Source organism: Tubulanus polymorphus, chromosome 4 (genome assembly GCF_964204645.1).
Source record: "Tubulanus polymorphus chromosome 4, tnTubPoly1.2, whole genome shotgun sequence".
Classification (NCBI taxonomy): domain Eukaryota; kingdom Metazoa; phylum Nemertea; class Palaeonemertea; order Tubulaniformes; family Tubulanidae; genus Tubulanus; species Tubulanus polymorphus.
The window spans coordinates 2,053,779-2,080,158 of record NC_134028.1 but is presented as its reverse complement, the minus strand read 5'-3'; the positions used below and the strand labels follow the sequence as shown (position 1 = coordinate 2,080,158).

The 26,380-nt window shown below is 37.0% G+C and overlaps 2 protein-coding genes across 8 annotated transcripts in view; both read right to left on the bottom strand.

The window, feature by feature from the left end:
* Window positions 1-14,962, bottom strand: part of LOC141903202 (speract receptor-like) — a 34,352-nt gene extending 19,390 nt beyond the window's left edge. The window contains exons 1-2 of one of the 6 annotated variants that reach the window (XM_074791250.1): window positions 14,776-14,962; window positions 343-432 (exon numbers count right to left, since the gene is read on the bottom strand). The gene's annotated coding sequence lies outside the window, so the exon portion shown is untranslated. Of the gene's footprint in view, window positions 1-342; window positions 433-6,537; window positions 6,559-7,695; window positions 7,861-11,738; window positions 11,805-11,942; window positions 12,569-14,775 lie in introns of those variants that run through there. The other 5 variants (XM_074791248.1, XM_074791253.1, XM_074791252.1 and 2 more) reach the window with 5 other exon arrangements.
* Window positions 14,963-18,162: 3,200 nt separating this feature from the next.
* LOC141903205 (long-chain-fatty-acid--CoA ligase 5-like) lies at window positions 18,163-25,910 on the bottom strand. 2 transcript variants are annotated; one of them, XM_074791260.1, is made up of 20 exons: window positions 24,554-24,704; window positions 24,040-24,188; window positions 23,288-23,402; window positions 22,713-22,780; window positions 22,521-22,622; window positions 22,343-22,442; window positions 21,921-22,084; window positions 21,321-21,353; window positions 21,191-21,242; window positions 21,028-21,101; window positions 20,702-20,914; window positions 20,531-20,613; window positions 20,296-20,446; window positions 20,027-20,185; window positions 19,750-19,866; window positions 19,609-19,662; window positions 19,443-19,532; window positions 19,077-19,178; window positions 18,909-18,980; window positions 18,163-18,792 (listed from the first exon to the last, which is right to left on the bottom strand). In XM_074791260.1, the coding sequence occupies exons 2-20, from the start codon at window positions 24,175-24,177 to the stop codon at window positions 18,658-18,660; spliced, it is 2,022 nt and encodes a 673-aa protein (XP_074647361.1). In that variant the 5' UTR covers window positions 24,178-24,188; window positions 24,554-24,704; the 3' UTR covers window positions 18,163-18,657. The 2 variants fall into 2 exon arrangements, with proteins under 2 accessions (XP_074647361.1, XP_074647360.1); XM_074791259.1 differs by lacking the exon at window positions 24,554-24,704 and adding an exon at window positions 25,695-25,910 and having other exon boundaries at window positions 18,164-18,792.
* Between the last annotated feature and the right edge of the window lie 470 nt (window positions 25,911-26,380).

The following is a 26,380-nucleotide window of genomic DNA, read 5'->3' as shown; positions in this document are numbered from 1 at the left end:
GGCCCACCGCTCACATTTCCGATTTTATCTAATCACATCAACGTATCTGCCTACTGGGGCGCAGAAAATCGAAAGAACTGATGAAAATATCTCTCCTAAACTGTGTAGTATTATATTTGACCAGTAAGATCAAGTATATATCCATACGCGTTTGTTCGTCGTCACAATTCAAACAAGAGATAACGCTTTGCTATCTTTGACTGTCTCCGCCAGAGCTGTAAACATGACAGCAAAAGTATTTATACCGTCATGTTTGTTGTAAAATGCCAATTGTACCGTGTCATAGTCAATATGATATGTCCTGACAGACATATATAAAAACAGCCACAGACAGACACTTACTTTCCTACGTGACGATAATTTGATATGCACGAGAGATTACAGAGATGATTCAGTAGTTCTTCCGTTGATGGAAAATGATGGTCAGAAAATCTGAAAATCACAATTCAAATGAAAAAAAGTGATTATCTTTTTTACAATTATTCAGATCACATTTCTACCGTACAAACATATTTCCTCTAGGTGAAATTTCTATTTCATCTGTTAATCAGTTAACTGAAATCTAACGATAGATTTTCCCCACGAGAATTACCTGCCTAAAGAAGAATCCCAAATAATGTATAATGATATAATTAGAGTTGATCCGTTTGATAAGGTAGTCGTAAGGCTTGATTTCATCAGTTAAGCCTCTCATCTCAAACGTCGACGCAGATTTGTCAATAAGGCTTCTTCGTAAGATACAGAATTATTTTTGGTACACATTTTAATCTATTTAGTTACACTTGACTATGAAGATTATTATTCACTTTGTTAAAACGTTCATAAATAAAAGGTTCATAAATTTCCTTTATTTACTATTTTTTTTCTTTAATAAACAAATATGTATCATAAAGTTGCTTACAAAATGTTCGACGGATAATTTACGAAAACGACGAAAACAGCCTGTTCGCTCTGCACAAGAGATTTCCAAGAAAATGAGTTTTGTTGTGAAATTCTCTAACTTGGCAGACCCCTGCGCTTACAAACCAAACGATCCAGAATGACGACTCATATAGATTTCAAGTTCACACTATTGTAGATGTATCTTTATTATATGTCCTAACCACGTACGGCACTTTTGGAATAAATTGTCTTAAAACACTTGGAAACTTTAGGTTTCTGAATTTATATAGATTGCATCTATATCTGTAACTATCAAATATGGCAATTTTTCTGGTGAATACGGACTTGTTTTTATCTGTGGCTTGATTGTCAGCCAGGAAATTAACTGTAACAGTTTTCAGATACTACCGTTTGTATCATCATTGCTAATTTGCATTAGTCGCGCATACGTTCCCGTCCACTATCCTGGCGAGAATGAACACGGACGCGCAGAGAACTAGATGAACTGGCGATTCGTATTGCAAAACGGAATCGTACGAATATTGGTAACATAAAACGAAAATAAGATGAGCGGGCGGTACGGGACGAGCAGAACGGAATTCAGAATCAGCCGCTCGAAAGTGATGAGTTCGGATCGGTCTGAAAACCGCAGAGCAAATTTACTGTTGCGTACGAGAAACGTTTTCTCTAGTGCCGTGAAAGTATGCGTAATAACCTGTATGTTTTAACAAGCGTATCTGCACAGACTAAACAGAAATTCGAAATATTTCAACATCAAATACCGCTATAAATAATATATACTATAGTAGTTTATATGGGTCGATAAAGGGAAATTAGATTTAGGCTTTTACGTTGTTATACTGCCTATCAAGGGACTAAATTCATCGTCATGAACCTACACACACACTTCATGTCAAAACAATTTAGCACCGCCAGAAAACACTTCCAGACGAGGGGAAAAATAGACGAATACTTTACCCCTTCGACCTTAGATTAGAATCATGGCGAAATGCTTAAATGGAAATAGAAATAGACATCGATTATTTTAATGATTTCCCGATTTTATCCAGAGTCCTTGTGCTGATTTGTCGTCGATGCTGAAAACCTGAAAAACTTCTCCCCGCAGATCAAACAGTTGAATTCAATTCCGCAGAAACCCGTATGCATGCATACAATCAGACTGACTGTTCTGGATACACAACTCAACGTAAATTCAATTATGAACTGGGTTTACTAAGTACAGAAAGTAAATCTAACGTTGTAAACAATTCAATTTTTCAGCTTTCAGGAGAGAAGTAGTTGGAGTAAATTAGAGTTTTTCCTCCCTCAAGTGAAACATGATCGTGAGAATGAAAGCTCGACGTGTGCTGGTTTGGCCAGGCGCCCGAAACGCACTATTTGCTTAAAATCAATACACTGATGCCTAATAGGCTCCTAAATCATATATAAAACTATATCGAAGTACATCTTGATTTTACGTCCCAATTGTAATGTAAATATGCAGAGAGAGGAACAAAAATAGAAGTGGTCTGATTGGCTACTGAAGCCAACCAGCGCGTCCTACGTATCATAGATGGCGGTAGCGCGTGGTCCCGGACTCTCGTCTCGTGAAGTCTATCGCCCTTTTCACATACATGTCTCGCCCTTTGGATGACATTTTACCTGGTGTGTGGTATGCCAGGCAAAATTATCAGCAAATAGAAAATGCGTTACGTGTATATATCTCATAACACAGGGATGAGAAACCTACCGAAAGAAATCAATAACAATGACAAAACCACTTCCGCTTTGATACTGGTTGAATCGGTTTTTATTGTGAGCACTGAAAATAGATTCATTAGATCAGTCTCTAAGCCCTGTTAGATCAGTCTCTAAGCCCTGTTAGATCAGTCTCTCGTTCCTGTTAGATCAGTCTCTAAGCCCTGTTAGATCAGTCTCTAAGCCCTGTTAGATCAGTCTCTCGGTCCTGTTAGATCAGTCTCTCGGTCCTGTTAGATCAGTCTCTCGGTCCTGTTAGATCAGTCTCTAAGCCCTGTTAGATCAGTCTCTCGGTCCTGTTAGATCAGTCTCTCGGTCCTGTTAGATCAGTCTCTCGGTCCTGTTAGATCAGTCTCTAAGCCCTGTTAGATCAGTCTCTCGGTCCTGTTAGATCAGTCTCTCGGTCCTGTTAGATCAGTCTCTAAGCCCTGTTAGATCAATCTGTCGGTCCTGTTATCATCGATTTATTAGTCAATTAATGTTACACGTATTATTCGTGTCTATTATTCCGTTTCTAGATAGAAAAATCATTTGCGACATGAGACGAAGAGAGAATTAAATCATAGAGATAAGTGAATATAAACGACCATCTGTACGCATGGGCATTATTAAATGATAAAAAGCAGTCCTTGAGATGTTATTACTCAATATCATTTTATTACCCGACCACGACATATACCGTGAATCTATAACATTTAATAAGATAAAAGAGGCGTCGTGGTTGTCAAATCAATTCAGAGTATAACGAGGCCGATTTATTTTTTGATAAACAACGTCATTTTGTATACATTCCATTTCGCTTATCCCTAAATAGCACGATTTACGAGCTCCAATCAAAAGCAGGAAATGTTTTTCGCATAATCACCTGCGAGCTTTGTGTCAACCGTTTTTAAGCACCCTACGTTCGGTAGAGACCTTAGTGATACTTCTATTTGTCAATGTGGATTCGATTTTTCAAAATATATATGCTATTCTAGATATCGCTTCCTATATCAATTTAAAAAGAAAAAGAACTCTTCTTCGTCTATTATAGAATTCTGGCTCCAGCAACAAAACAACGAACTCTGAAATTAAAAAACCTCATTTTATATATACAGAAATGTTTAAGATACTTTGTTACCTAAGCGCATAAATGCCAGATAATGCACTTGTTGCATACGTCCACCAATTGTATGTACTGTCAATTTTCATTGTCTGTAATTTGTATAATAATGTATCTTGTAACTGGCTTTTGCTCTTCGCAAATTTGTAAATTTTGTGAGAAATAAATCTATCTATCTATCTATCTATCTATCTATCTATCTATCTATCTATCTATCTATCTATCTATCTATCTATCTATCTATCTATCTATCTATCTATCTATCTATCTATCTATCTATCTATCTATCTATCTATCTATCTATCTATCTATCTATCTATCTATCTATCTATCTATCTATATACGATCTATATACGATCTAACACCAGCAAAAACTGTTAAAACTAAAGAATCCGCGAGTGAGCTACTTATTTCCAAATCAAATCCGTGCACTCCTCCTCGCTTTTATCCAGCAATTAACCCAAAGAACACAGGCCTCAGTACAACCGTCTCCGCGCGACTACAACTTCAAACAACGATTCACTCAGAAAACACAAACGTGGATAGTACGAGCCTTTAACGTGTTCGCAATGACAGAAGAAATATCTGTTGGTAAAAAAGTCCGTCCATCGATAATGACTGACGTAGCAATTTTCGGTTCTGCTCCAAAGTAATCAAGTGTATGCGAATTGTTACATGTAGTTAAATGCGTAGTAAGAAGATCCGAGGGGACCCTAGACACACAAGGTCTCGGGGACTAACCGACTGTGATAAGTTCGTCACCTGAAGATAATTGGTTATTCAACGTCGCAGTTCTCCAAACTATTGCGAAGTACAAGTCCATTAACCCAGAAAATCCAATATTCCAGCGAGGAAAAAAACACAAGGTGAAATTATCCTGCAGACAGCAGACTGGAAGGATCCATATCCGCAGACCAAAAGAAATCAATGTTACTTATCAGCGGATAAGCCAGCCGTTGAATTCACTTGTGCAGCGCATTATCTGATATACGTTTAACGAAACCAGTCCATCGGACCGAAAAATTATTGCCTTTCCATAGTTAGATTTTTAGAAGAATACAAAATGGAAGATAAAGCTTGTTACTGATACGAATTTGTATCCGGTGTCCATTCAATATAGTCACTTTCGACCATTAGGAAAAATAATGGTCTCGTTAGCTTTCCTGGGATTAGATTTATCAGTTCGAAAATCAATTCGAGGGGTTCGCGTAAAATATTTCCATGTGCCTTATTTCAAAGGTCCGGAATTTACTTCGGAAAGGGGGACATTTTTAGAAAAAAGCCAAAGTCCTTGTTAAAAAGAACTTTGATTTGACTAAAAATGGCCCTTGTACGCTTTGAAATTTGGACGAAATTGCCTCTTTGGCTGTTTGGATCAGTCTTAGAAAAATCCTGGCTCGAGCCTGAAAATCATAGCCGCTTTTTGAAAAATTTGAACCGATTGTCTACTGGTGAGTCGAACCACCACGAAATCGTCGATGAATTAATTCATCGTTGATCTCTAAGAATCGACGAAGGTTTAATAAATTGTTTTTCTGTCCGTATTTTCGGCGAGCAATCTGTGTAGCGATCAGTCGATATATATATTGCGGTCGGAGAAAGCGATCGAATGCCGTCACTAACTCAATATGCGTAGATCACGATTCGCAATCCGTAACGTATATACACGGACCCATGAACCGAACCAGATGTGATTTGTGGTAGAAGATCTCTCAAGATGACAATAAATAAGAGACGTCTCTCGCGTCGATTTCACACTCGAATTCATCAATAAAGCGTCACGATGGACAGTATTAAGTTTCGGGTACTGGTTTTGATTCTAAATCTTTGTTTGACACTCTCTCTGATCGATCGCATTGACTGTATTACTTTTGAAAGCTCTCCGTACAAGTATATGTAGACAGAAAAACACAAGCAACCAAACAACAATATCAAGAGGCAGAAATATCTTCGTGTTTGCGATATTGATTCCTACTAACAAATACTTCTCAGTAGTTTCTTTTATTTCGAGATGAATAATGAACGACAGAAACTCGTTGAAGTGATAATGCGATTAAAGACCACTCCTCGTTGAAATGGCTCGATGAAATTAGGTAATTAGGAACGAAAAATATTTCTATGACACCCACAGTATTGTTTGAATGCCTGACATAAACTCAGTTTTTATAGTCTTCTCATCTCGGTGTATCTCCGTATGCTGCGTATCTTTTATTTATCCACTTGATATAAAGAGTTTTCTATGAAAGCGAAAATGAGCTTAGTTGTGTTTAAACAGGTTAGTCTGGAGTTTGATGATTCTTAAATCCTGTCAACTTGGCTGTAACAAACACATCCACAACACTCGAGATCAATGTCTCAACCTTGTGTGAAATACTCCTGACTTTCCTCCAGTCCGTCACGACTTTTAACCGCGGCTGGCATTGATCGTAGTTGTGGTGGCTTAGTTTGGGTTGCATTGTAATCACGGGAATGTCACAAACAGGCGGTACGAATTTCAAACTCGTGAACGAAATTTAAGTTTTCACTGGACACCGAAATGTTTGGGCTTCTGTGAAATAATCTACCAATTCACTGAACCGAAGTTACTGATACTTTAAGCCGATCGTATGCTCTACAGAATTTTACAGTAGTTCTACAAAATCAAATGATGTAAATATTTTGGTAATGACGCATAGCGATGCGGGCATGCAATCGTGTTAGCTTTAGATTTGATGAAATTTAAGTTGACTTCCATTGGATTCCATTGGCTAAACCTCGAAGGCAATCTGACCTTCACTTAACTCTATGGAACTTACTTTATCTTTACCTTGGTACCGGCATATCCGCAAAACGAATTGGAAGAAAACAATGAAATCTTGATAAGAAAGAACTTTCTCCATGTAAATATTTACATCGAGCAGCGCAAACAGTGTAATAGAACGCGTCAAATCAACTTCACTGAGCGAGAAAGAAAAAACCCAGAGGAAAGAAGAAGATGAGATTCACGGAACACTTAACAGAAAAACAGCTTGAATTGTAGATAATGTTTCGAGCTTGGTTTAATAACATCCAACAGGGAACACTTGAACCCAGATAGAAAAATACTAAAGCGATTTATATCGACCCCTTCTAGCGATGTAATACTCATCGGCCAATTTCCGTACGGACTAATGGAAGGAAGATTATGGAATGTGGGAGGGCTAGTTAAGTGTCCCGGGGTCATCTTAAAGACTCTGGTAACGCGGATTAAAGGTCAGAATTCTCGTAGTCCAAACTGTACAAAAAAAAAATCCGATTGCGATGATGTATATACGTATAATGTCCTAGACAATCTAAACATGAAACTGAAATATAAGCGCATACACTTTATAATATCACGATAACGGATGTCGAGAGTTAATCAGATTTCAATGATCGACATGTCGCGGGAATTCGCATCAAAATCACATCAAACTCTCATATTGAAATTGCTAATGGCCCTCGCGAACGGAACGATGCGATGTTATAGAATGTCTCGACAGTAGGGTGGATATTTTATAGGTGATTTTAAGGCAAAACGGCATCAACAGTATATAATTAGTCTATATGTACCGGCGGGTATAGGTGATATACATGAGTGAATAGATAAAGTTTGAACTGATGAATTCTTATCTCTTTCCATCGTAATACGCGAACGAATAGATTCTGTCAATTCTGTCACTAGGCATGACAACCTCGTGATCCAAGGACAAGAACGATCAATTTCTATATCGCCCAGCAAGTAAAATTGTGTTATTTTCTGAACGTTATGTTTCATATAGATAGAGCTAGTAGATTTATCATGTATCAGACGATTAATGATTGATGGAGTAATTCCAGACTCGTATAACTTCTTCAAATTCCGAAACACGCGTGTAGTCTGTGTATACTTCCACCAAAATGTTTGAACGTCCGATGTTCGCTAAATACATATACTTTAAAATTCGGTTTCATACCTGATCTGCAAACAGTTGCCTCGCAAATCATTCTCCTTATATTGATCGCCCGTCAACGTTCTGAAACCTTTGAAGCTGTTTAGCTGTTTATTCATACATATTACATAAAATACCTAAATTCAAACAGACATTCAGTTAGTGACGTATGGTCTTCGTTCTAAGAAAATTGTCTTCATTCGTAGCAAATTTAATCAAATTGAAACTTTTATACGGTCGTTCTATCAAAGGTGGGTGTTTTTTTAAAGATAAGCGAGCTATCAATAAAATGATAAGGAGATAGGTAGTCCGATTCGTATGAGATCTGTCGCGGTGTCACGACAGTCAGTCTGTGTTTGTCTGACGTAAAATTAGCTGAATCTGTGCATTGAAACTCGATATGAAATTTCCAATTACGAGTGGATTCCAATTAATCATTATTTTCTATCTAACATGTCACGAACAAACCGAGCAAATGACACGCAAATTGAAATTGCAGTCATTCTATTTTACACTGAAAAATGAAGAACATTTCCGCGTCTAGACATTTCTCACGCAAATACACACTGTCGCAAAATGTATTTAAAAACCGATTAATATAACGTCAGAATATTATCCTAACTTGCGGATCTAGAACTAAAACAGCGATCAAAACAAACACCAGCAGAAAATATATTTCTATGTCAATAACTGATGCATCTTTAAGCTGCCAACTCAAAACTGTGGAATCAGGGTGGATTTATCTGACGTGAGATAAAGAGAAATTTCTTTTCAAATAACGCAATAATGCAGCGTCTTGCGCTTGAGAGCTTTTTTTAATCGTGTTGGTCGGAGTTAGAATTTCCCAGATCAGTTTAACTTAGAAAGACCACTTTCACTGAAGGCATTCGTTTACGAAAGCTTCAAAGCTTCCAAATTCTTTCTTTCAAGCAGTGCTTATTTATAAAGTGAGAAGAAACAAACGTATGGGTTTTTTTATAATTGCAAGTTAATATTTCAATGTTGAAATAAGTTGAAGAAATAGTAATTACTGCATCAGACATTAACCACGCGTTGCTTCTCTTGAAGACAATTAGCGTCGAAAGCAAATAAAATATTCCGTTCGTGGAAATCACGCGTGGTGAAAGAATGACGGAGATTTTCTAATTAAATTTTCATATTGCGTGACAAATTCATTACAACGAAATAGTAAATAATGTGTAAAAATTCACGACACGAGAAAAAGATAATCGGAAGAATCCGTAATTCAGATGTATTACGCCTCTGATTACGCATATACATTTTGCACGAGTGAGGGTTTACATTTTATACCTGGTTTTCAGACCTGGTGCCATCGTAATCTCTATTGATAAACAAGGCGAAACACCTGCATCGGCAACTTATTATCAACAAATTACACACGTGGAAATAATTAACCCTTCGGAACATTCATCTTATCCAATACGTATTAACGCGTAGATCATTTTATTGGACGTATCGAATATACATTACATACAACATATCTACACATTGCGAAATGATTCATTGATAATCTCCAAAATTCAATCTAAAAGTTCATATTTAAACTCAATAGAAATTTTGTGGATCTGTACACAAAAACTATGATGCGGGAAAATGAAATCTGATTTTTAAGAAGGGTGTTATTATTTTATAAACCATACACATAACTTATCAATATACCGCGGATAAAAGCCTAGTTTTCAGGGGATGGGTGAAAATTCGCAATAGGTTTTTCCTGCTGCCGTTTTTTCCTGTTTGAGACCAGTTTTTCGAGCGGTTTCCAGTGGCAGCGGGAAATGCCAGCTGGAAACACCTCGGGCAAGTTCGTCATTGTTGTCAAAAGCGTCAGTATAAAAAATCCTTATACACGGCTAGACTATATGTGGCTTATTGTTCCTTTTTAACCCGGTGTATAAAAAATAAAACATATGTTGTCGTATTTTCAGCATAATACGCATTGTCCGTGAACGTTTGAACTCATGAGTTGTGATTTCTGATAAAGATCAAATGAGCCGACGACGTATGATAAAATGGCGACACTAGTCACGTGATTATCTACGATTTAACGAATTGACTCGCTGAAAAAAAATTGACAGAAAATAAACATGGTTGGAACTATTAAGTTTATTAGTGAACTTTTGAGCGAAAAGATAATGAAACAATTTTAGTAATGAAGTAAATGCCAAACAGTTAAAATGCTCCCTCCTTTTTGTGGCTGTACGTCGCAACAAGGCAGCGCATTAGTCAATCACTGGGCTGTCAAATGAGATGTGACAATCTTTTATAGAAATATTGCACGTATCACCAGCGTATTTTACCGTCGTTCGTGTGATAATCTACACGACGACGACGAGGACGACGACGACGACGAGGACTGGTGTATATAGAAACATGCAGGAAACGATCCTGTAGTCTTTCCATGTCATTACAAATGAAGAGATTCATACACACCGTTTCCTTCAGAACCATCAGAACTTCCGTTCCCACGTGGTAAAAAGATAACAACTAACAATCTGAGCTCTTTCTCGCTCGTTAGTGAGACGCCACACTCGGGCAACACGTGGATTTTCGTTTTATAGTCCACGCTATCTCCGTCTCCCTGAACCAGCATGATAGATTATAGTTATAGCCATTAGCCGCAATCACACGAGCGTTTGGCCGGGGCAAACCGTTCACAGACGCCAAATGGGTCCGTGTCTGTTTGACACTGTCCAAATTCATTCCGCGCGTGAACGTGCTAACTGATTCTGAAAGTGACTCACTTCACTTGCCACAGCATCATTCTGGTAGGATTTTGTCTCTAGTAAGGAGTGAGGTTGAACCGGGGCTAAACGGAGGGGGGCAAAACGCCGTATGATCGCAGCGATCAACAATAACCGACATTACCAGATATAAACATGTTCTACATCACTGTACAGAAGTTCATAAGTTTATCTGATTTCCATACTTCATTTACTGATGCTAATAACCAATAATTCTCAATTTCGTCTGCCGTAATTCTACCGATTCTACTAACACCTGCTCGGAATCTAACGTTTCGCTTCTGTATCGTACAAAAAGCATAAATTTACTATCATTTATGTAAATCAAGCGTAAATTCAAATTGTCCCACAGCCCTAAAAGTGGTGGCGCGCAATATTTGCTGCTTCCATCGACAAAGACATGGGAAAATTGTATTGAATTTTGCTTTGTACAGTCATATTCCCGTCTAGATTTGTGAAGTTCGGAATGAGAAGACTCTAGATGATTAATGACTTGTGGTGTATATTGTATAAAGATATACAGACAACAACATATTTCTGACGACGCGATTGCGAGGTTAAAAGACGTGCACTTTCTTTTTTATATATATATATATATATATATTATACTAAGTGCTCTAAGAAAACGAACACATGATGATTTTATGATTTTAGATCCGTTAAAAAACGTTTAAAATCATTTTGATATATATATAAATCTATAATAATGTTATATATGTAAGGTTATGTTAGTTGTGAAGTTTGGTGGTTTTATCGCTCGAAGCCACGTTGGTATAGTTATATCTTTCCACAAGTGAATCAACATTCCTACACGCATAGATCGGGTTTGCCTATTTTTTGATGACACTTCACATTTTTCCTCCTGGTATAAGAAATAGCAATCACATTTCACAATACGGTGCGACACGAATGTCATTATTGAATTAATTTGTCATATCATAGATACTGCGAATATCTCGCGAAGCTGACAGCTAAATATTTTCTGAATGCGAATAGTAATTATATGAAGTGATGACAGTAATGGAGACACGTACTTTATATACATCAAAACCAGAAACAAATATACCGGAAAAAAACCTCCGGGACGTTATCCAAAAAATAGTAATCTAATCATCGTTCATTCGAAAAGCGTGCCGAGCAGACATTCGTCGCCGATTATGTAATAGAGAAATGAGATATTCCAACTTCAAAAGATTTCCCCGAATATCTACTTCGAATTACGATATCACGATATAAGAATGAAGATTTTACGCGGACCTAACAGGTAGTTTCAGCTAGTAAACGTGCTTTAAGAAAAATACTTACCTTTGCTTCAGATGTTTTAAACAAAATAGTAAGGGTTGTATAAACACAACACCCGATACAGTTTGCGATACATAGAAAATTGGCAAGGTTTTTCCGAGAAGGGACTGGTAACATCCGAGAGTGGACTTTTTAATTAGTTTAGTTACATCGGTACGGAATGCTAACTTTAAAAAAACAACAACACCAAGCGATGATAAATTTTACCTGTTTTTTTCAGACGAATGATTTTTATCCTATGAATTCCGTTGCTTGTTGTTCGGATTTTTGAATAATATATAAGGTGATTACGGGTCTAGACAATTGCGTTTGTTGATGATAAATCATTGGAAACGTTTACCGAATTTTCGCAGTATTTCTTGAGACTAGTAGACTCGTCTTCCGAATCCGATAAATAACTTATATATTCAATGTGAATCCACTATCAGCAAATCAGACTTCTATCATTTTTAAACCAGTTCTCGATATTTTTCCAGTCGAGAATTCACCACGTAATGATATATTTCACTAGACGCCTTGTAAACACTGTTTGAATTAAGATCCGACGTGGTTAAGATTTTCTTGAAAACGTTCTCAATCTATTGCACTATAAATCGTGCAGCGATATGCTAGGAGGAAGTTGATCTTTACGAAGTGAAGTTCGATCTAAAGAAGTTGGAAACTCAGCAATAACTTTTATACAGCTTATCTCGATACTGAACACAAACTCGTTTCAAACACTAATTGATACATACAAAAAAACATCTACCTAGTCCCAGCGAATGCGGTGTAAGAGACGGATAAACATCTCGAACTTAGCTGGTTATAGTTGCAGCGTGAAGAGCAACAGATGAACACCTGACGTAACGCGTTCTCTACTGACACAGTGAACGCTGCCAACGGGAAGTTCAACGTCTCCTCGCGAACGTTTCTGAAACTCCTCGAATCGCAACGAACGTCAGTGGTTCTCTCAGCGACCTAACAAATCATAGCATAAACTGTAACGTTACCTGCTGCGGGGCAGTTTGTCACCTGATTCGTTGGCAAAATATTTGCGAAATACTCTACACCTGTATGGTAAAGATTGATATGATTATCGAGTGCCAGACATTATATTAGTGCGCGCCCTGCGACTTGCTCAGACAATATGGGTCTAAATGGTGTATACATCATCCAGACAAACTCTTTTCACTTGATTTACGGATTTCTTCTGCTAGCAAAGAAGCGATGGTCAAACAAAAATAAATACAAGTGCGACAAATCACTGGATAAGTCGGTAAATATCTAACGTTTCGAGCCCTGTTGATAACACGATGGCCTGGCTGTCCGCCTGTCTCCCTGTCCGCCTGCCCGCCTGCCCGCCTGCCCGCCTAGATGGATGGATGGAGCTGTAAATGTCATCCTAATTTTACACAAACCGTTGAACGATGTTGTATTGTAATAAATCTAAATGAAAAATTCATTGAGTACGAAACACAGACTGATTTATCATTGTTTGCTGAAGGTTCAGACCTAGAACGAAAAGGACTTTCAGTTCTTTTATCAGACAAAGTAGGTTTATTTTTCGGTGATTATTGGCTCCGAGCGAATTATCCACTTCTCTGATTGAAACGAACAAGTTTTTAATGTGGAGATTAATCATTCTTAAGCACAGCTCAACGAAAATGCATTTTAAGCGGTTAAAACGGATTTCGGTTTTCAATCGGTTCATTGCGTGTGAGCTATAAGACGGGAATATGGCGACATGGAGGCATGGACGAAACAATCAAACACTTCATTTGCTGTCAAGACAAACTTAATTTACTACGGAACTGTGACTGATTTCACGGCGTCTGGAGTGATCGCTAAAAGAGACTCATTCACGGTCGAATTAGCTTTCATTTTGAATATATGGCATATTTTGTCAGACTGAAATGTTCTACACAACGGAAATTCTCCATTAGACTATGACATTAGCGTACAACAATTTATATTTTTGCCTGAATGAACAGCTATCGTGATTTTCCGCAAAGTTTCACGTAACGGAGTTTGGGTAACCGATAAATCCCACCCGACAAAATATACACTTGTATGAAACTTAACAAAAAAATCGTTTCTACGAAAGTGAAACTTCTCTGAGCTAGAAATAGATTATGACGGAAACGCAAATCTTATGTTTCGATTATCTCAGTAATTTCTTATCATGACGACGATTGAGAATATGGCCTGGTATTTCCATATTCAGTTAGTCGGTTAATCGACCTACAATTTCGTCGATGTTATGCTATAGTATTTCCACCTCCACGTTATTTCATTCCATTGACTAATGCAACAATGATTTACTCATCAGAGATAAAACTGACATCAACGACGGATAATTAAGACAGATCGTACTCATTTTGTCTCGTGTATCCGTTCATTTTTTATACCAAATTATTTGCTAAACGATCAGAAAATTAGCGGTCAAATGTATATTCAGAATTCACTTAATGTGATAATCCAAACAGTTTAGTGTATAACTTATTATTAGTTCAATTCGTACGCTGTAAGTTTGCTTTTCCCCTTAGAAATTCCTGAATTCTGTATTTTCTTGGATTTAGCATGTTTTACTTTTCATTTCAACAACACTACAATTTGGCTACTTTCCAATTGTATTTTTACAGTAGAACTCGCTTAATTCCGACTTTCTTTTTCCCGGATTTTCGCTTAATTTGGATGAAATATTTGGTACATTTAGCTTGGAATCATGTAAACCATTATTCATAATTCGGATTTTAATTCATTCGGAGAAATCTGGGCGCATCTTCTACTGAAATCTTCTACTGTGATATATGTATATGAATCAGTCGACGAAAGGCAAATAAACATCAGTTCCAACGATCATTTGGAATCAATTGATTCAAATTGTTGAAATGAACTCATTTTCATGTTTTTGTATCCAGAGCAAGAATGATAGAGAGATCGTTTCAATGTTTGTTTTCAGTTTAGTTCACATATGCTACAAGTTGAGATTTCAAGATTCACAACGATACAACAATATTCTATATAACTATCGTTGACCTTATTAAAAAGATTTGCTTACCTTAAAAGTTGGAGAAGTAAAAGTAGTTCGAGTATAAGTGACTCCTAAGCGTCAAAGTTTGACAGATAATGAGTTTAGGTACACACAAACACCCTTAATATGTATGCATAAACCTCATTGCAAACTTGACACGACTGTTAACAGTAACATACTGAAAATCGTTTTACAGTGCACACTAACACAGAGTGTCCTATTTAAACACAACCGCAGCTAAAGCGAACTAATTATTCGCGGATTAAGCGCAGTAGCGGAAAAGATTTTATTTCTACTGCCTGCTGGTTTTCCTGGCAAGGGTTCGAAGAAAGTCACCCGACCATTTACAAAACAACAGACTATCAATAATCAATGATTTTGTTATCAAAGCGAAAAAGGAAATTATTATCATATACATTTAAATGTCTTGTCGTAGAAGTCGTATGATATCACTATAGCTGGCTTGACTTCATTTAGTTTTTGTTGACATTTGACTGAAATAACAGCAGTTGGTTCGTGGACCAATAAGCGAATCCAAAATTAACACGATGGCTCTACATTTTCTTAATATGAATGTTTATACGAAAATAAGAAAGTTTCAACTCTTCACGTATTTTGCATAAAGGGTTATCACGTCAGAAAACGGATAACACTATTTGATGTTGAAATCTTTTAATAGCCAATACCATTACGGGTACTAATAACGCCTTAATCGGCCAATAAAACTGGTTTTGAGAATCTGGACTACGTTTGGGGTTTGCTGGGTCTCAGTATTGTACAGTAGCCGTTTTCACAATCATTATTCAGTGTTCGATAGGAGAAATTCATCGTGTTCTTTGTATTACCATCAGGGGACAAAGATCTCAGACGTGTTCCGAATTATAGGTAAATCAATCCGGAAAGTTAAGGAGTATTGTATAATGCAATATTCATACACTTTCAGTTTTATCTATCGAAAAAGAGTTTTCGTAGATACTCAAAACAATTTCCATACCTACAATATGAATATTCGATGATTTTTTAAGAAATATTTCATTGAATTGAATTCTTGTCATATTTGTTTTTCAAGTTTATTTTTTACCCTGGGATGGTTTTTTAATGATCATCGTTCCTCATAATTTATGGCCATTCGCAAAATGAATCGACAGAAAAAAGACTATCGGTTTGTTTAGTCATAGTCACGAATAAATCGAATCATGTAAGGGACTTTTTAAAGGTATTCTTTGCTTAATTTACCTTGTTTAAAGCTACTGTGTTTATATGAGTGTTATGGTCGCATACCTTGCACAAAAGGCACTTGATTCATGAAAGTAAAGGTTCAACGTTGAAGTATTTAAGACTTGTTTATTACAGCTATCGCTGCAATAAATATCGTCTCATGGCTTCCAACCGATTGATTCAAATAGATTTATTTGTCTGGGGTAATTGGATCGTTAAAAGGCCGAGATATTTATCGAAGAACCGGCTCAATAAACGTTCCCGAAACCGGTTGATTCGATGGAAAGTTTTCTTTTTTTAAAGACAGTATAAGGACAAAGTTAAAGGGTAACTGACACTTTTTTTTTTATTTCAAAATATGATGTATTCTATTGATCTATACACTCATCTTCAACCGTTCTGTTCCAAAATGTTTAGTTAACGCGCAATTTGTGATTTTGTAACAAGATTTTTGACCTCATTTCGTTGTTTACATCGCTTACTGTTCAGCGTCGGCTAAATCAGCAGGTGCGCGCTGCAACGTCATTACAGGCAGAGCTGAGAAATAGCGTCTATAGAAATGTGTTGAATTTTGAGGAAACTGCGTGTATTTTCTGTTATATCTCAATGCCAGATTGTTTTACAGCTTTGAAACTGGCCAGGGAGTTAAAAGGATCTATTGTCTATTGCATAAACCTATTTCAAAGAATCAATGAGTAATTTGAATAGGCTAAATCGATCAAATTGAAGATGCAGATTTCAATCCGCTGCTATGAAGCTATTTTAAAGTACACTATGCTAAGCTCTCAGCACTGTTACTGCTGCTCCATAGTTCACCTATAGTTCAGCACCACAAGCATACTACAGTGTCTTATGTAATCATAGATTTCGATCTCGCTAAAGAATAAATAGATTCATATTCGTTTACTATTTTTCAAAGTCATTTAAGACTAAGTAGGCCTAGTTTTAAAACTAACACTTCAAAACTCTACAAAAACTTTCATAAATTTCTACAGCTTTACAACAAATATTCAAAGAATAATGTTTTTCGATTAAAGTTTCACGCTGCAGAAGAGTTTTGATAGATTACATCACAAATCTTTCACAAATGTTATTTCTAAGTTTTAAAATAGGATGGATGAGGAAATATTCTTATTTTGTGACCAAAGCCGCTACCAATACGAGGTATATTTCAAGAAAAGAATTGAAATTATTCTTGCGGCTAATTCTGTCTAAGTTTCATCATCAGTTCATTAGTCAAAATATTCTTAGATCTAACCATGATCTTACTTACTATCACTAAATGATATTACAAAACGATGATTTAAACATCCGTGTTCCCTGCTGTCTACTAGAAAATGCCATGGATTGCTATTCAAATCCTATTTTTGCGCTTAGTTGGAACGGATATGGTCCATTCAACAGTTAAGTATGATCATTAATATGTAGACTTTCAAAATCAAGAGGCATTTTGTCTCAATTCGAATGCCAAATAGGTATAAAATTAAGTTGAATTGCTCTTGTAGCTTATTTCCTATTCATTTCTATAGACATCATTTCCGAGCCGTTACTTTAGTGACGTAGTTCTATTAATAGACACAGTACCACGCGTTCAGCAGAAGCAATGTATACACTGAACAGGTGCGCGAACATCAAAATCATCAATTCTGACTAGATTGAAAAGATTTGTCCAATTATGAAATCACCTAGCCTTATTGTATACTATAACATATCGTTTAGTGTAAAAAGTAGAAAATCTTTTAAAAAGTGTCAGTTACCCTTTAACAGTGACAACTTGATTATGAACATGTTTATACATTTTATACGCTCAAAAATATCCGTGTAAGGTAAAATATACAAGGGAAATCCTACAATAATTCAGCCTAAGATAAGTAGCCCCAGTACGCCTGATTATGGCTATATACTGCGGGTGATTTCTTTACTACGCGTGAATTCAGATCAGACTGAAATAAGCATCTCAAGTAAAAAGATGCCAGATGAGTTTACCAAGTAGCTAAGAGTTGAAATTGTCAGAAGTGGGATTCGAACCGATACCTACAGAGCTCGACTGTGATCGCAGCGCCTTAGACTGCTCGGCCATGCCGACCACATGGATTGTCGCCATTCCCGTAAGTCAGTATTTAATAGCCGTTTGCAAAAGAAAGAATTTACCAAATTTTCCAAATCCTTCAATTTATTCATCAAAAAGACATATACAAAAATTTCTAAAATTCGTAGATTTACGAAAATCGCATTATAGGCTTAAATATGTGATTCATAAATTATTGTAAAGCGTTGTTTTAAGCATAAAAAACTAATAATTTCACGATATATATTTAATAAAATTGTGAATCAATTGACGAAATTATTCATTTACATTTACATATATAGCGAGATCACGGAAACTAAAATATATTTACAGTTTTCTCATCGATTATCAATATTTTAATTACTCAACGGTTGTAGCCTATACAGCCTTATATCGGTAAACGATAGGCTTACCTTACCAATACATGGCGATCAGATGTTATTTTCGCTTCTTTTCAAAAAGAATATAATGCTAGATTGAAAATTTCAGACTTAATTTATTAATTAATTTCAGGGCATTTTAAACGTCGCCGAAGAACGACGTTTATAACATTATTGCTTCGAATGAACATCGAATATTAATAATTGATGGTTCAGAAAACGTATGGAAAGATTGTAAGATATCTATAGCTCTTTGTATAGCTGAGAAGTATCCGTCTGGAAGAACTTTCGTAAGGCGGGTCGTTTGTTTTTAAGCGTGGCGGTCAATAAACCATCTTTAATCGTAAAAAGTTCGCTCTTCAGCACAATATTTTTCACCTGAAAACAACGGCATTCTTAGACATCGTTGGTTTTTTAGTAAAGAAAAACATCAACATCCAATCATAAACTTGTTTGTGTCTTCATAACAACAGCAGTTGCCTTATACTATATACCTGTTCGAAAGACTTCAGTCCAGCCACTTTCCCAAGATTTTGCAGATCTGTCATAACTTCTTTTTTCAAGTCCTGAAAAAGAATACATGGATCATGAGTCTTTACTTTACAAGAAAGGTCAAGTACGGGCAAGTTTAAAGTGCCACATTATTCAGGAATGCCGTATACCTGATTCGCGCACAACGTTTCCATATCTGTTGGAAGACCCCGTTTCTTCGCCCATTTTGAAAGCGTCACTGGATCAGGGACAATAATAGCTACAATACATGTCTATATAAAAAATAAAATTACGTTATATATTACTGCACAGGCTTACCAAACATGCCAGTGAACTGCTGGGAAACACAGGAACGAAATATCTCAAAACTTTTGAATACGATTGCTTTTTGTGAATCCACTTAAATCTATCAAACACAAGATCATGTCGAATAAGGTGCGGTCAATGCCAGTCCTTTTTATCAGTTCTTTGATAAATATAAAGAATTGCTAGCACCAGGTTCTAAGAACTTAACCCTGATCAAATTGTTCACCCACCTGCAGACTGTCACCATCAACAAATATCTGTTGCACAAATCTGCTTCCCATGTAGACATTTTCTATTTTCTCTGGTGCGATATATTCACCCTAGAAAACACATCTTTCTAATCAACCTATTTTTCACTAAGCTCGAAATATTTCGTTTTTACTACCGATTTTCTACCTGAGCAAGTTTGAATATTTGTTTCTTTCTATCGATTATCTTCAGAGTCCCGTTCTGAATATAAAGAAGAAGAAAAATGTACACGAAGATGACAATTGTGTAGTCATGGCGTAGGTCCGTCTGTAGGCATGTAAATATTACCGGTAACCACCGTCCTATATCACCGGTATGTATCCAGCCGTCTGCGTCGATAGCTTCCGCCGTCTTCTCCGGGTTCTTATAATATCCAGGAAATCGGTGCGTGGCCTTAGCACAGATCTACGTGAGAAGAGGAACACATCTAAACAAACCCAATTCCATCAAATCTCGATAACAATGGCATAAAATTCAATTGGTAAATCATCATAAAATGTTTCTATTTCAAGACACTGAAGAAAGGCCATCGATTGCCATTTCTACGCAATGTCTTTATCATTACCTCGCCTTCGCCATTCTTTGCAAAATAATTCAGTTCCGGTACGTCAACTAGTTTAACTTTGTTACATGGAACTGGTGGACCAACGTGCCCCGAATCAAACTCTTCCGGTGAGGTGATTGAGATGATCGGATGTTCTGTTTGACCGTAACCTTCCAAAACCTGCAAACAGATTATCTTTTTTACTATCTATAAACATCGACTAAATCGAGCTAAATTCTGAATACGCTTAATGATCGGTGTATTGAATCGATCTACAGACTGAAGCTTACCCAGCAGCCCAGTGAGCATCGGATTAAATCTAGAACCTGAGAAGACAACGGCGCTGAACCAGTGAATACAAAACGAAGCCGCCCACCGAGTTTATCCTGAATACTTCTGAACACGAGATGATCCCAAATTGATGATCGCGTAGTGATTCCTCTGCAATACAAATAAAATGATTTTCTAAACCGCAAAAAAAATCGAAGCAGACGATACATTTTTTTAATGCCAATATTTCAATACCTCTTCAGCATATCCTTCTTTTGTGATATAGCTATTTTGAGCAGTGATGATTTTATGTAGCTTCCCCTCACGGCACTTGTAACCTGAGAATAATCGTAAGATTAGGTACCGCAGGGAATTCTAAACAACGAAGTAAAAAAATGTGAAAAATGAATATAAGGTTTTAGTTACTTGATCGTAGAGTCTGTTTAACAACCGCGGAACGGTTGGGAAGTAAGTAGGTTTCAGTTCTTGTATATCGTCTATAAGTTTTCGGACGTCACCGCGGAAGAATCCCATTCGCGCTCCGACCATCAGAACAATAATCGCGTTGGCTCGTTCAAATATATGCGGTAACGGCAGATACGAAATGAGCACTTCGGATGAGTTAAAATCTGCTTTTCCCTGTTTGCGAAAAAAAAATCCAGACACGTTAGATAGAAACGACTGGGGCAACACACGCGACCTTGACACATTGATTGCTTAGAAACGACTGGACATTGAAAACGAATTCTCACTTCGAGTTGTTTTAAAATTCCACTGGCGAATTGTAGAAAATATTCGTGAGTGATAATAACGCCTTTCGGGTCACCTGAAACAGAAATACAAACAGCATTAAGATATTGGAGAAACAACTAAGAGGCTGAATCCCGAACACTATCACTCGGATCTCGCTCGCACCTGTTGTTCCACTAGTATAGCAAAGCGTGTACATATCGGATGGTTTTGGTGGCTGAAAGATTAAAACGTTTTTCATGTTTCAGGTGGTCGGGGATTGAATTCAACAGTACTTTTGAATTTGAGTACTTACCGTTGGTTCGACCCGTTTTGCTGAACCTAGATCCTGATTGAAACAAAAATCATAATGATCAATGAAAACGTATTTTATATTTGTTACATCATTTCTTTAATTTGTGATGTCAGATTGTAAATGCAATGATTGATAGCTATATTTTTCCAAATTAATTTCAGAGCGAATTAGATACCGATTCAGGGATTAGAGAAAACGCCAATTAGACATCTGCTTGAAATGTAACATCACAGATGTTTTGAATGATAGATCAATTTCACCGAATGATAAAATCTAGTGAAAAACCACCATATTGATGATTTTCAATAGATTTCAGGTTTTTGGGTTAATGTACTAATTCACTATAGAAACTATTAATTCGCTTACAACGAATATGCAACATTATGTAGGTCATGGAATTTCGTCGGCTTTCTAAGCTTTTCATTTGTAATATTTCTTTCAGCATCTATATTTTCAGGAAAATTATTCGCAATAATTTTTGTTGATAAATTTCACCAGATATGCTGGTTTATATGATATATATCAACACTAGTTGGTATTTATTGTGCAAAATGTACTATCAGTAGCAGATGGCTTCGACGGCTCCGATATGTCACTTACCTGGACGGATTTGAACGAACGAATATCAAATCTATCGTCCTCGCATTCCGCAGCAGACTTCTCGTCGATAACTACGAGATTTTTTAACGTCGGAACCTTGTCTGCGATTGACTTCAGAATGTTTACCCTGGCGTCTGTGTCAACAACGATTGTCTCGAGACCAACTACAAAACATCAACGCGGACATTTTAACGAGTATTTTCTAAAATGATTCGATATGGTTTTATTTTCTCCACAAAAACAAATTTTTAATGAACAGAATATTAAAAAATATAATTGGTTGACAATATGGAGAGGGACACCACGCAAGCTTTAAAAGCTGTTCACAGCCACAAGTGCTGTGGCAAGGTGCCCGGTGCAATAAATAAGGTACGGTGCATAGTACGAAAAATAATCATTATCTAAACTTTAACTTAAGATACCTTGATTGATGATATGAATGACGGCTTCTAAACCAAGAGTATCGTAAAGAGGAACGCTGACGAATGAATATATATTACAAGCTACGTCTGTGTAGATCCACTATAATAGAAATATAACATTCGTGAAAATAAACAGAAAGGATACAGGAAGGGTTCCTTCTGAATTAGATTACAATACCTCGGGTCTGTTACCGCTGAATATCCCGATGAATGTCGACTGCCCGGGTTGGTGCCATAGTTTCAATAAACCAGATCCAAAATCCCATGATCGATCGTACGTCTGCAAAATACAACGAAATCGATTATTGCTGGCAATGCCCATCATTGTTTTTACACTGGAAATAGGAAACTTTTTGTTTTGACGTTTTACCTGTTGATGAGTTGTCCACTTGTACGGTCCGCCATCAGGATGTCGCACTCCCAATAACGGTTGGTCCGCTGTAGCGTAAAGTAAAATGATAATTTTCGATTTTTTCCATAATACCTTCTCGTTCATTAAGAAAGTAGTTTTGGCAAAACGAAGAATTAACAATAAGTAGTTGCAAGGATTACTTAACCGTTTTCGAGCTTTACAAAATTCAGAATTCCATAATCAAACTTAGAAAGTTTTTGTGTTTATACGGACTTGTTTAAGAGTTAAGTCATCAAACAACTAATATGGTTTAAACTGGAATTATTTATTTCAATAACAAATCATGTTGATATTGAATAACGTGGTCACAAATAGACTATTCAAGATTGAGAATTGGCGCATTGTTAGGTGAGGCAATGTGAAACTTTGACCATACAATATCTAGCGCGGTCAATTATCAAATAAATAAGCTCCTTAAGTTGTTGTTACTAATGTACTAATGTTGTAAACAATCGAATCACTGTTTCGATCGATGATTAGATGGTTTAAATATGTGCAAAATCAACGCGGAAAGACCGCGATTGGCTGCTGACCTGAAAATCTCAAGCCGCGTAAAACAGCATCGTAAATCGTACGAACTTCCTCGTGATATTCGCTGACTATTTTGCCGTTCTTGCATAACGCGCTCAGGCGTGCGGGCTCGTTGCCCTGAAAAAAAATTAATGAATAAATGAACGCGCGCGAATAATAGACCGAAGAAAAACACTATATACATACTACGCCTTTATTGTGTTCCGAATAGTAATGAAGTTGACCTGTTTCACGTAATATCGTATAGTAAGTATATCACGAACCTAAGTACTGGTGTCAACTACAAATGTAGACATGTCATTGTCTGTATTTGCAGTTATTGCTTATACACGTATATGAAAACCTGATTTAAATACATTGACACAAAATGTTTATATGTACGACGCATGTACTGGCATATTAAATTCTTAGACCAAATATTCAGTACAAAATATATATAAATTGGGCCGAGGACTTATTTTGCATGGGTGAAAAAGAACGCACAGAAAATTATTTTTCGATCATATTGTCAGCCATTCAAATATATACTTATAGCCCAAGCAATTTCAAATAAATCTAGTGGTAGGCGGGCATTGGATGAATTTTCAGAAAAGCCTTGTTCATTCCCAGAGCAATTCCGATATTTCCAATTAAGAAATACTACTTAAACATTGTGTCATTTTTCGGTTTATTGCCTGAAATCGAAATCAACAACTCGATCGTAAAAGGATATCTACTTCCGAATATAAATATTCTTATCGTATAAATAGTTTACCTTCAGTTCAAACGATTGGTTAGCGAGTCTCGCTTCTAGGTCGTAGTTCCTCTTTTTACGAGTTAGGATGTAACCGAAAAAGATGACAAGAACTGCCCCTGCCATTAACACGGGGTTACTCTCCGTCAGAAACTCCATACCTGGCACAACTGAAAATATATCACATAAAGCACGATTCATCAACTGGGATTAATACATGATGATACTTTCTCCAATAGAATAACGAGGAAATATCAGTTCAGTCTCACACCCGACAAACGATTCAAATGAAGTAAGATAAGGAATCATATATATCACATGTAGAGTAGAGTTCAACTTCTTCAGCACAAATCCCTTAATAACATGCGATGTATTGTATATATATATATACAACTTATCATAGTCGCTATAATACGCATACAGTTAAATCGTATATGATATTTGCCGGCTGTGTCATTTAAAAAAGGAAAACTATTGATACGTGATTATTCGGGCATTTTTCATTCATTCATTCATAGTTTAATGGATATAATACCTTTTGTGATCTATACGTGAATCCACTTAGATCTAATGTTCCAATAAAAAATCTAATCATATGTTAGGATTCGACGCTTTGACGCTCTGATGCTGTCAACGAATAGCACGCTCCGTAACTCAGTTATACGCGAAAGTAACTTCGTTATAAATCCCCGCTTACCTTGACAGACCTACTCATACGTTCTTGGCAATGGTCGCTTGGAATGGGACGTCAGCCAACAAAAATTATCTTTTCCGATTGATAATTGCAAGAAGAATATGCGGTACCGGCCAAGTCGGAAAGAATGATTATTTCTTAACATAGGCCTACTACTTACCGATTTGTCTTTCTGTCGGCGTTATTTCTGGGGGTTTTTAACACGTATACTTCAATTGAGATTTTCATTATTTTCCTTAAAAGATGAATCTCACATAAGACGAATTGGTTTTCTGACATAGCGATTGACCTATGAACTAACTTACTAGTACTTGCGCGCGATAATGCTGGCTAAAGTTCAGTTTGTATCATTGACACCGGCTTAGACTTTAAGCGAATTCGGTGTACTTCAACTTTAAAGTTTGAAATGAAAGGGATACTAATGCATAAATAAGTATGCGAAAAATGTCCGCCTACACTAACGGTCCATAGATTCTATCTCGGTAACCTTAGAAAGAAATATAAACACCATACCATGCATCATAGAGACATGTCAAACATGGGAGGATTTTTTTTCTATCGTTCATTAAAAAATAGCGGAACGCAGGCAACAAACGTCGTCTAAAATAATTGGTTGGCAGACAACTCTTTAACAATAAAACCAGTGACAAAAAAAAACAAAACCGACGCATAACATATTTTGTTCCCCAGTTGAATCAAAAAACCAACGTGCATTTTGTTGGCATAGCAAGTTGCCTCAAAATGAAACGTCTTCGAGCTTCGCATGAAATAGCAAATAACCAAAATAACTTCGTCACTGAAAATTCTATGACACGTTTGCAAAAACACGGAGAACTGAACTTTCATTTCCAAAATACAAGTAAAGCGTGTTCTGCAAAACAGTGACCGCAACGCGTGAATCGTGATATCGTTTGTATCAATGAGATACTACCTGATTAATTATCTACTGCCTGCAAAACATGCTGTTGTAAACCACACTTACGTAAAGCTGAAATCGGTCAGGTAAATCTCTACTGCAAAGCGGTAAAAGTCGTGTCTGAAAACGTCTGTTACTCAGTCGTGCATAGCGCATGAACTGTCGACCGACGTTCAGTAAAATGTCTCTACCCGGACTCAGTCACAAGTGGCAGTTCCCCGGCACCAATCTAGTAACGCGTTGTAGTACTGCTATTTCAATTCAATTGGTAAACAGCTATTTTTAAAGACCGATTGTACCTATTGTCACTAGTTATATAGGCACGAGCTCTTGCATAGCAACGCAGGCCGGGTCAACAGCTCTCGCGGCGCGGCCCGGCCCGGTGAGAAGCCTTGAAGGGCCCGGGTCATAAAAATCGCGGCACCTTCGCGGCCCGTGATCGAGGGCGGGTGCAATTTGGGCCGCACTTTTCAATTATTCCGGCAAAAACTCCCGTCGACGGATAAAAAACACCGACGGACCATCACAGGTGCCGCGGTGCCTCAGCTCTTTGCCCGACCCGCGGCGGAACCAGGTCGGTCAAGTCGATACCCACTGAGTCCACGATACAAAAAAGCAACTATCCGCATCATGAAAAAAATGTATATCATGTCTGCAGCTTTTCTTCGAAATTCTTGACTTGATTGGGTCAATCGCGCTTCGTTTTAAAACCGGCATTGGAGCCACCCAAAACTTCTGGAGGCACCCGTTTA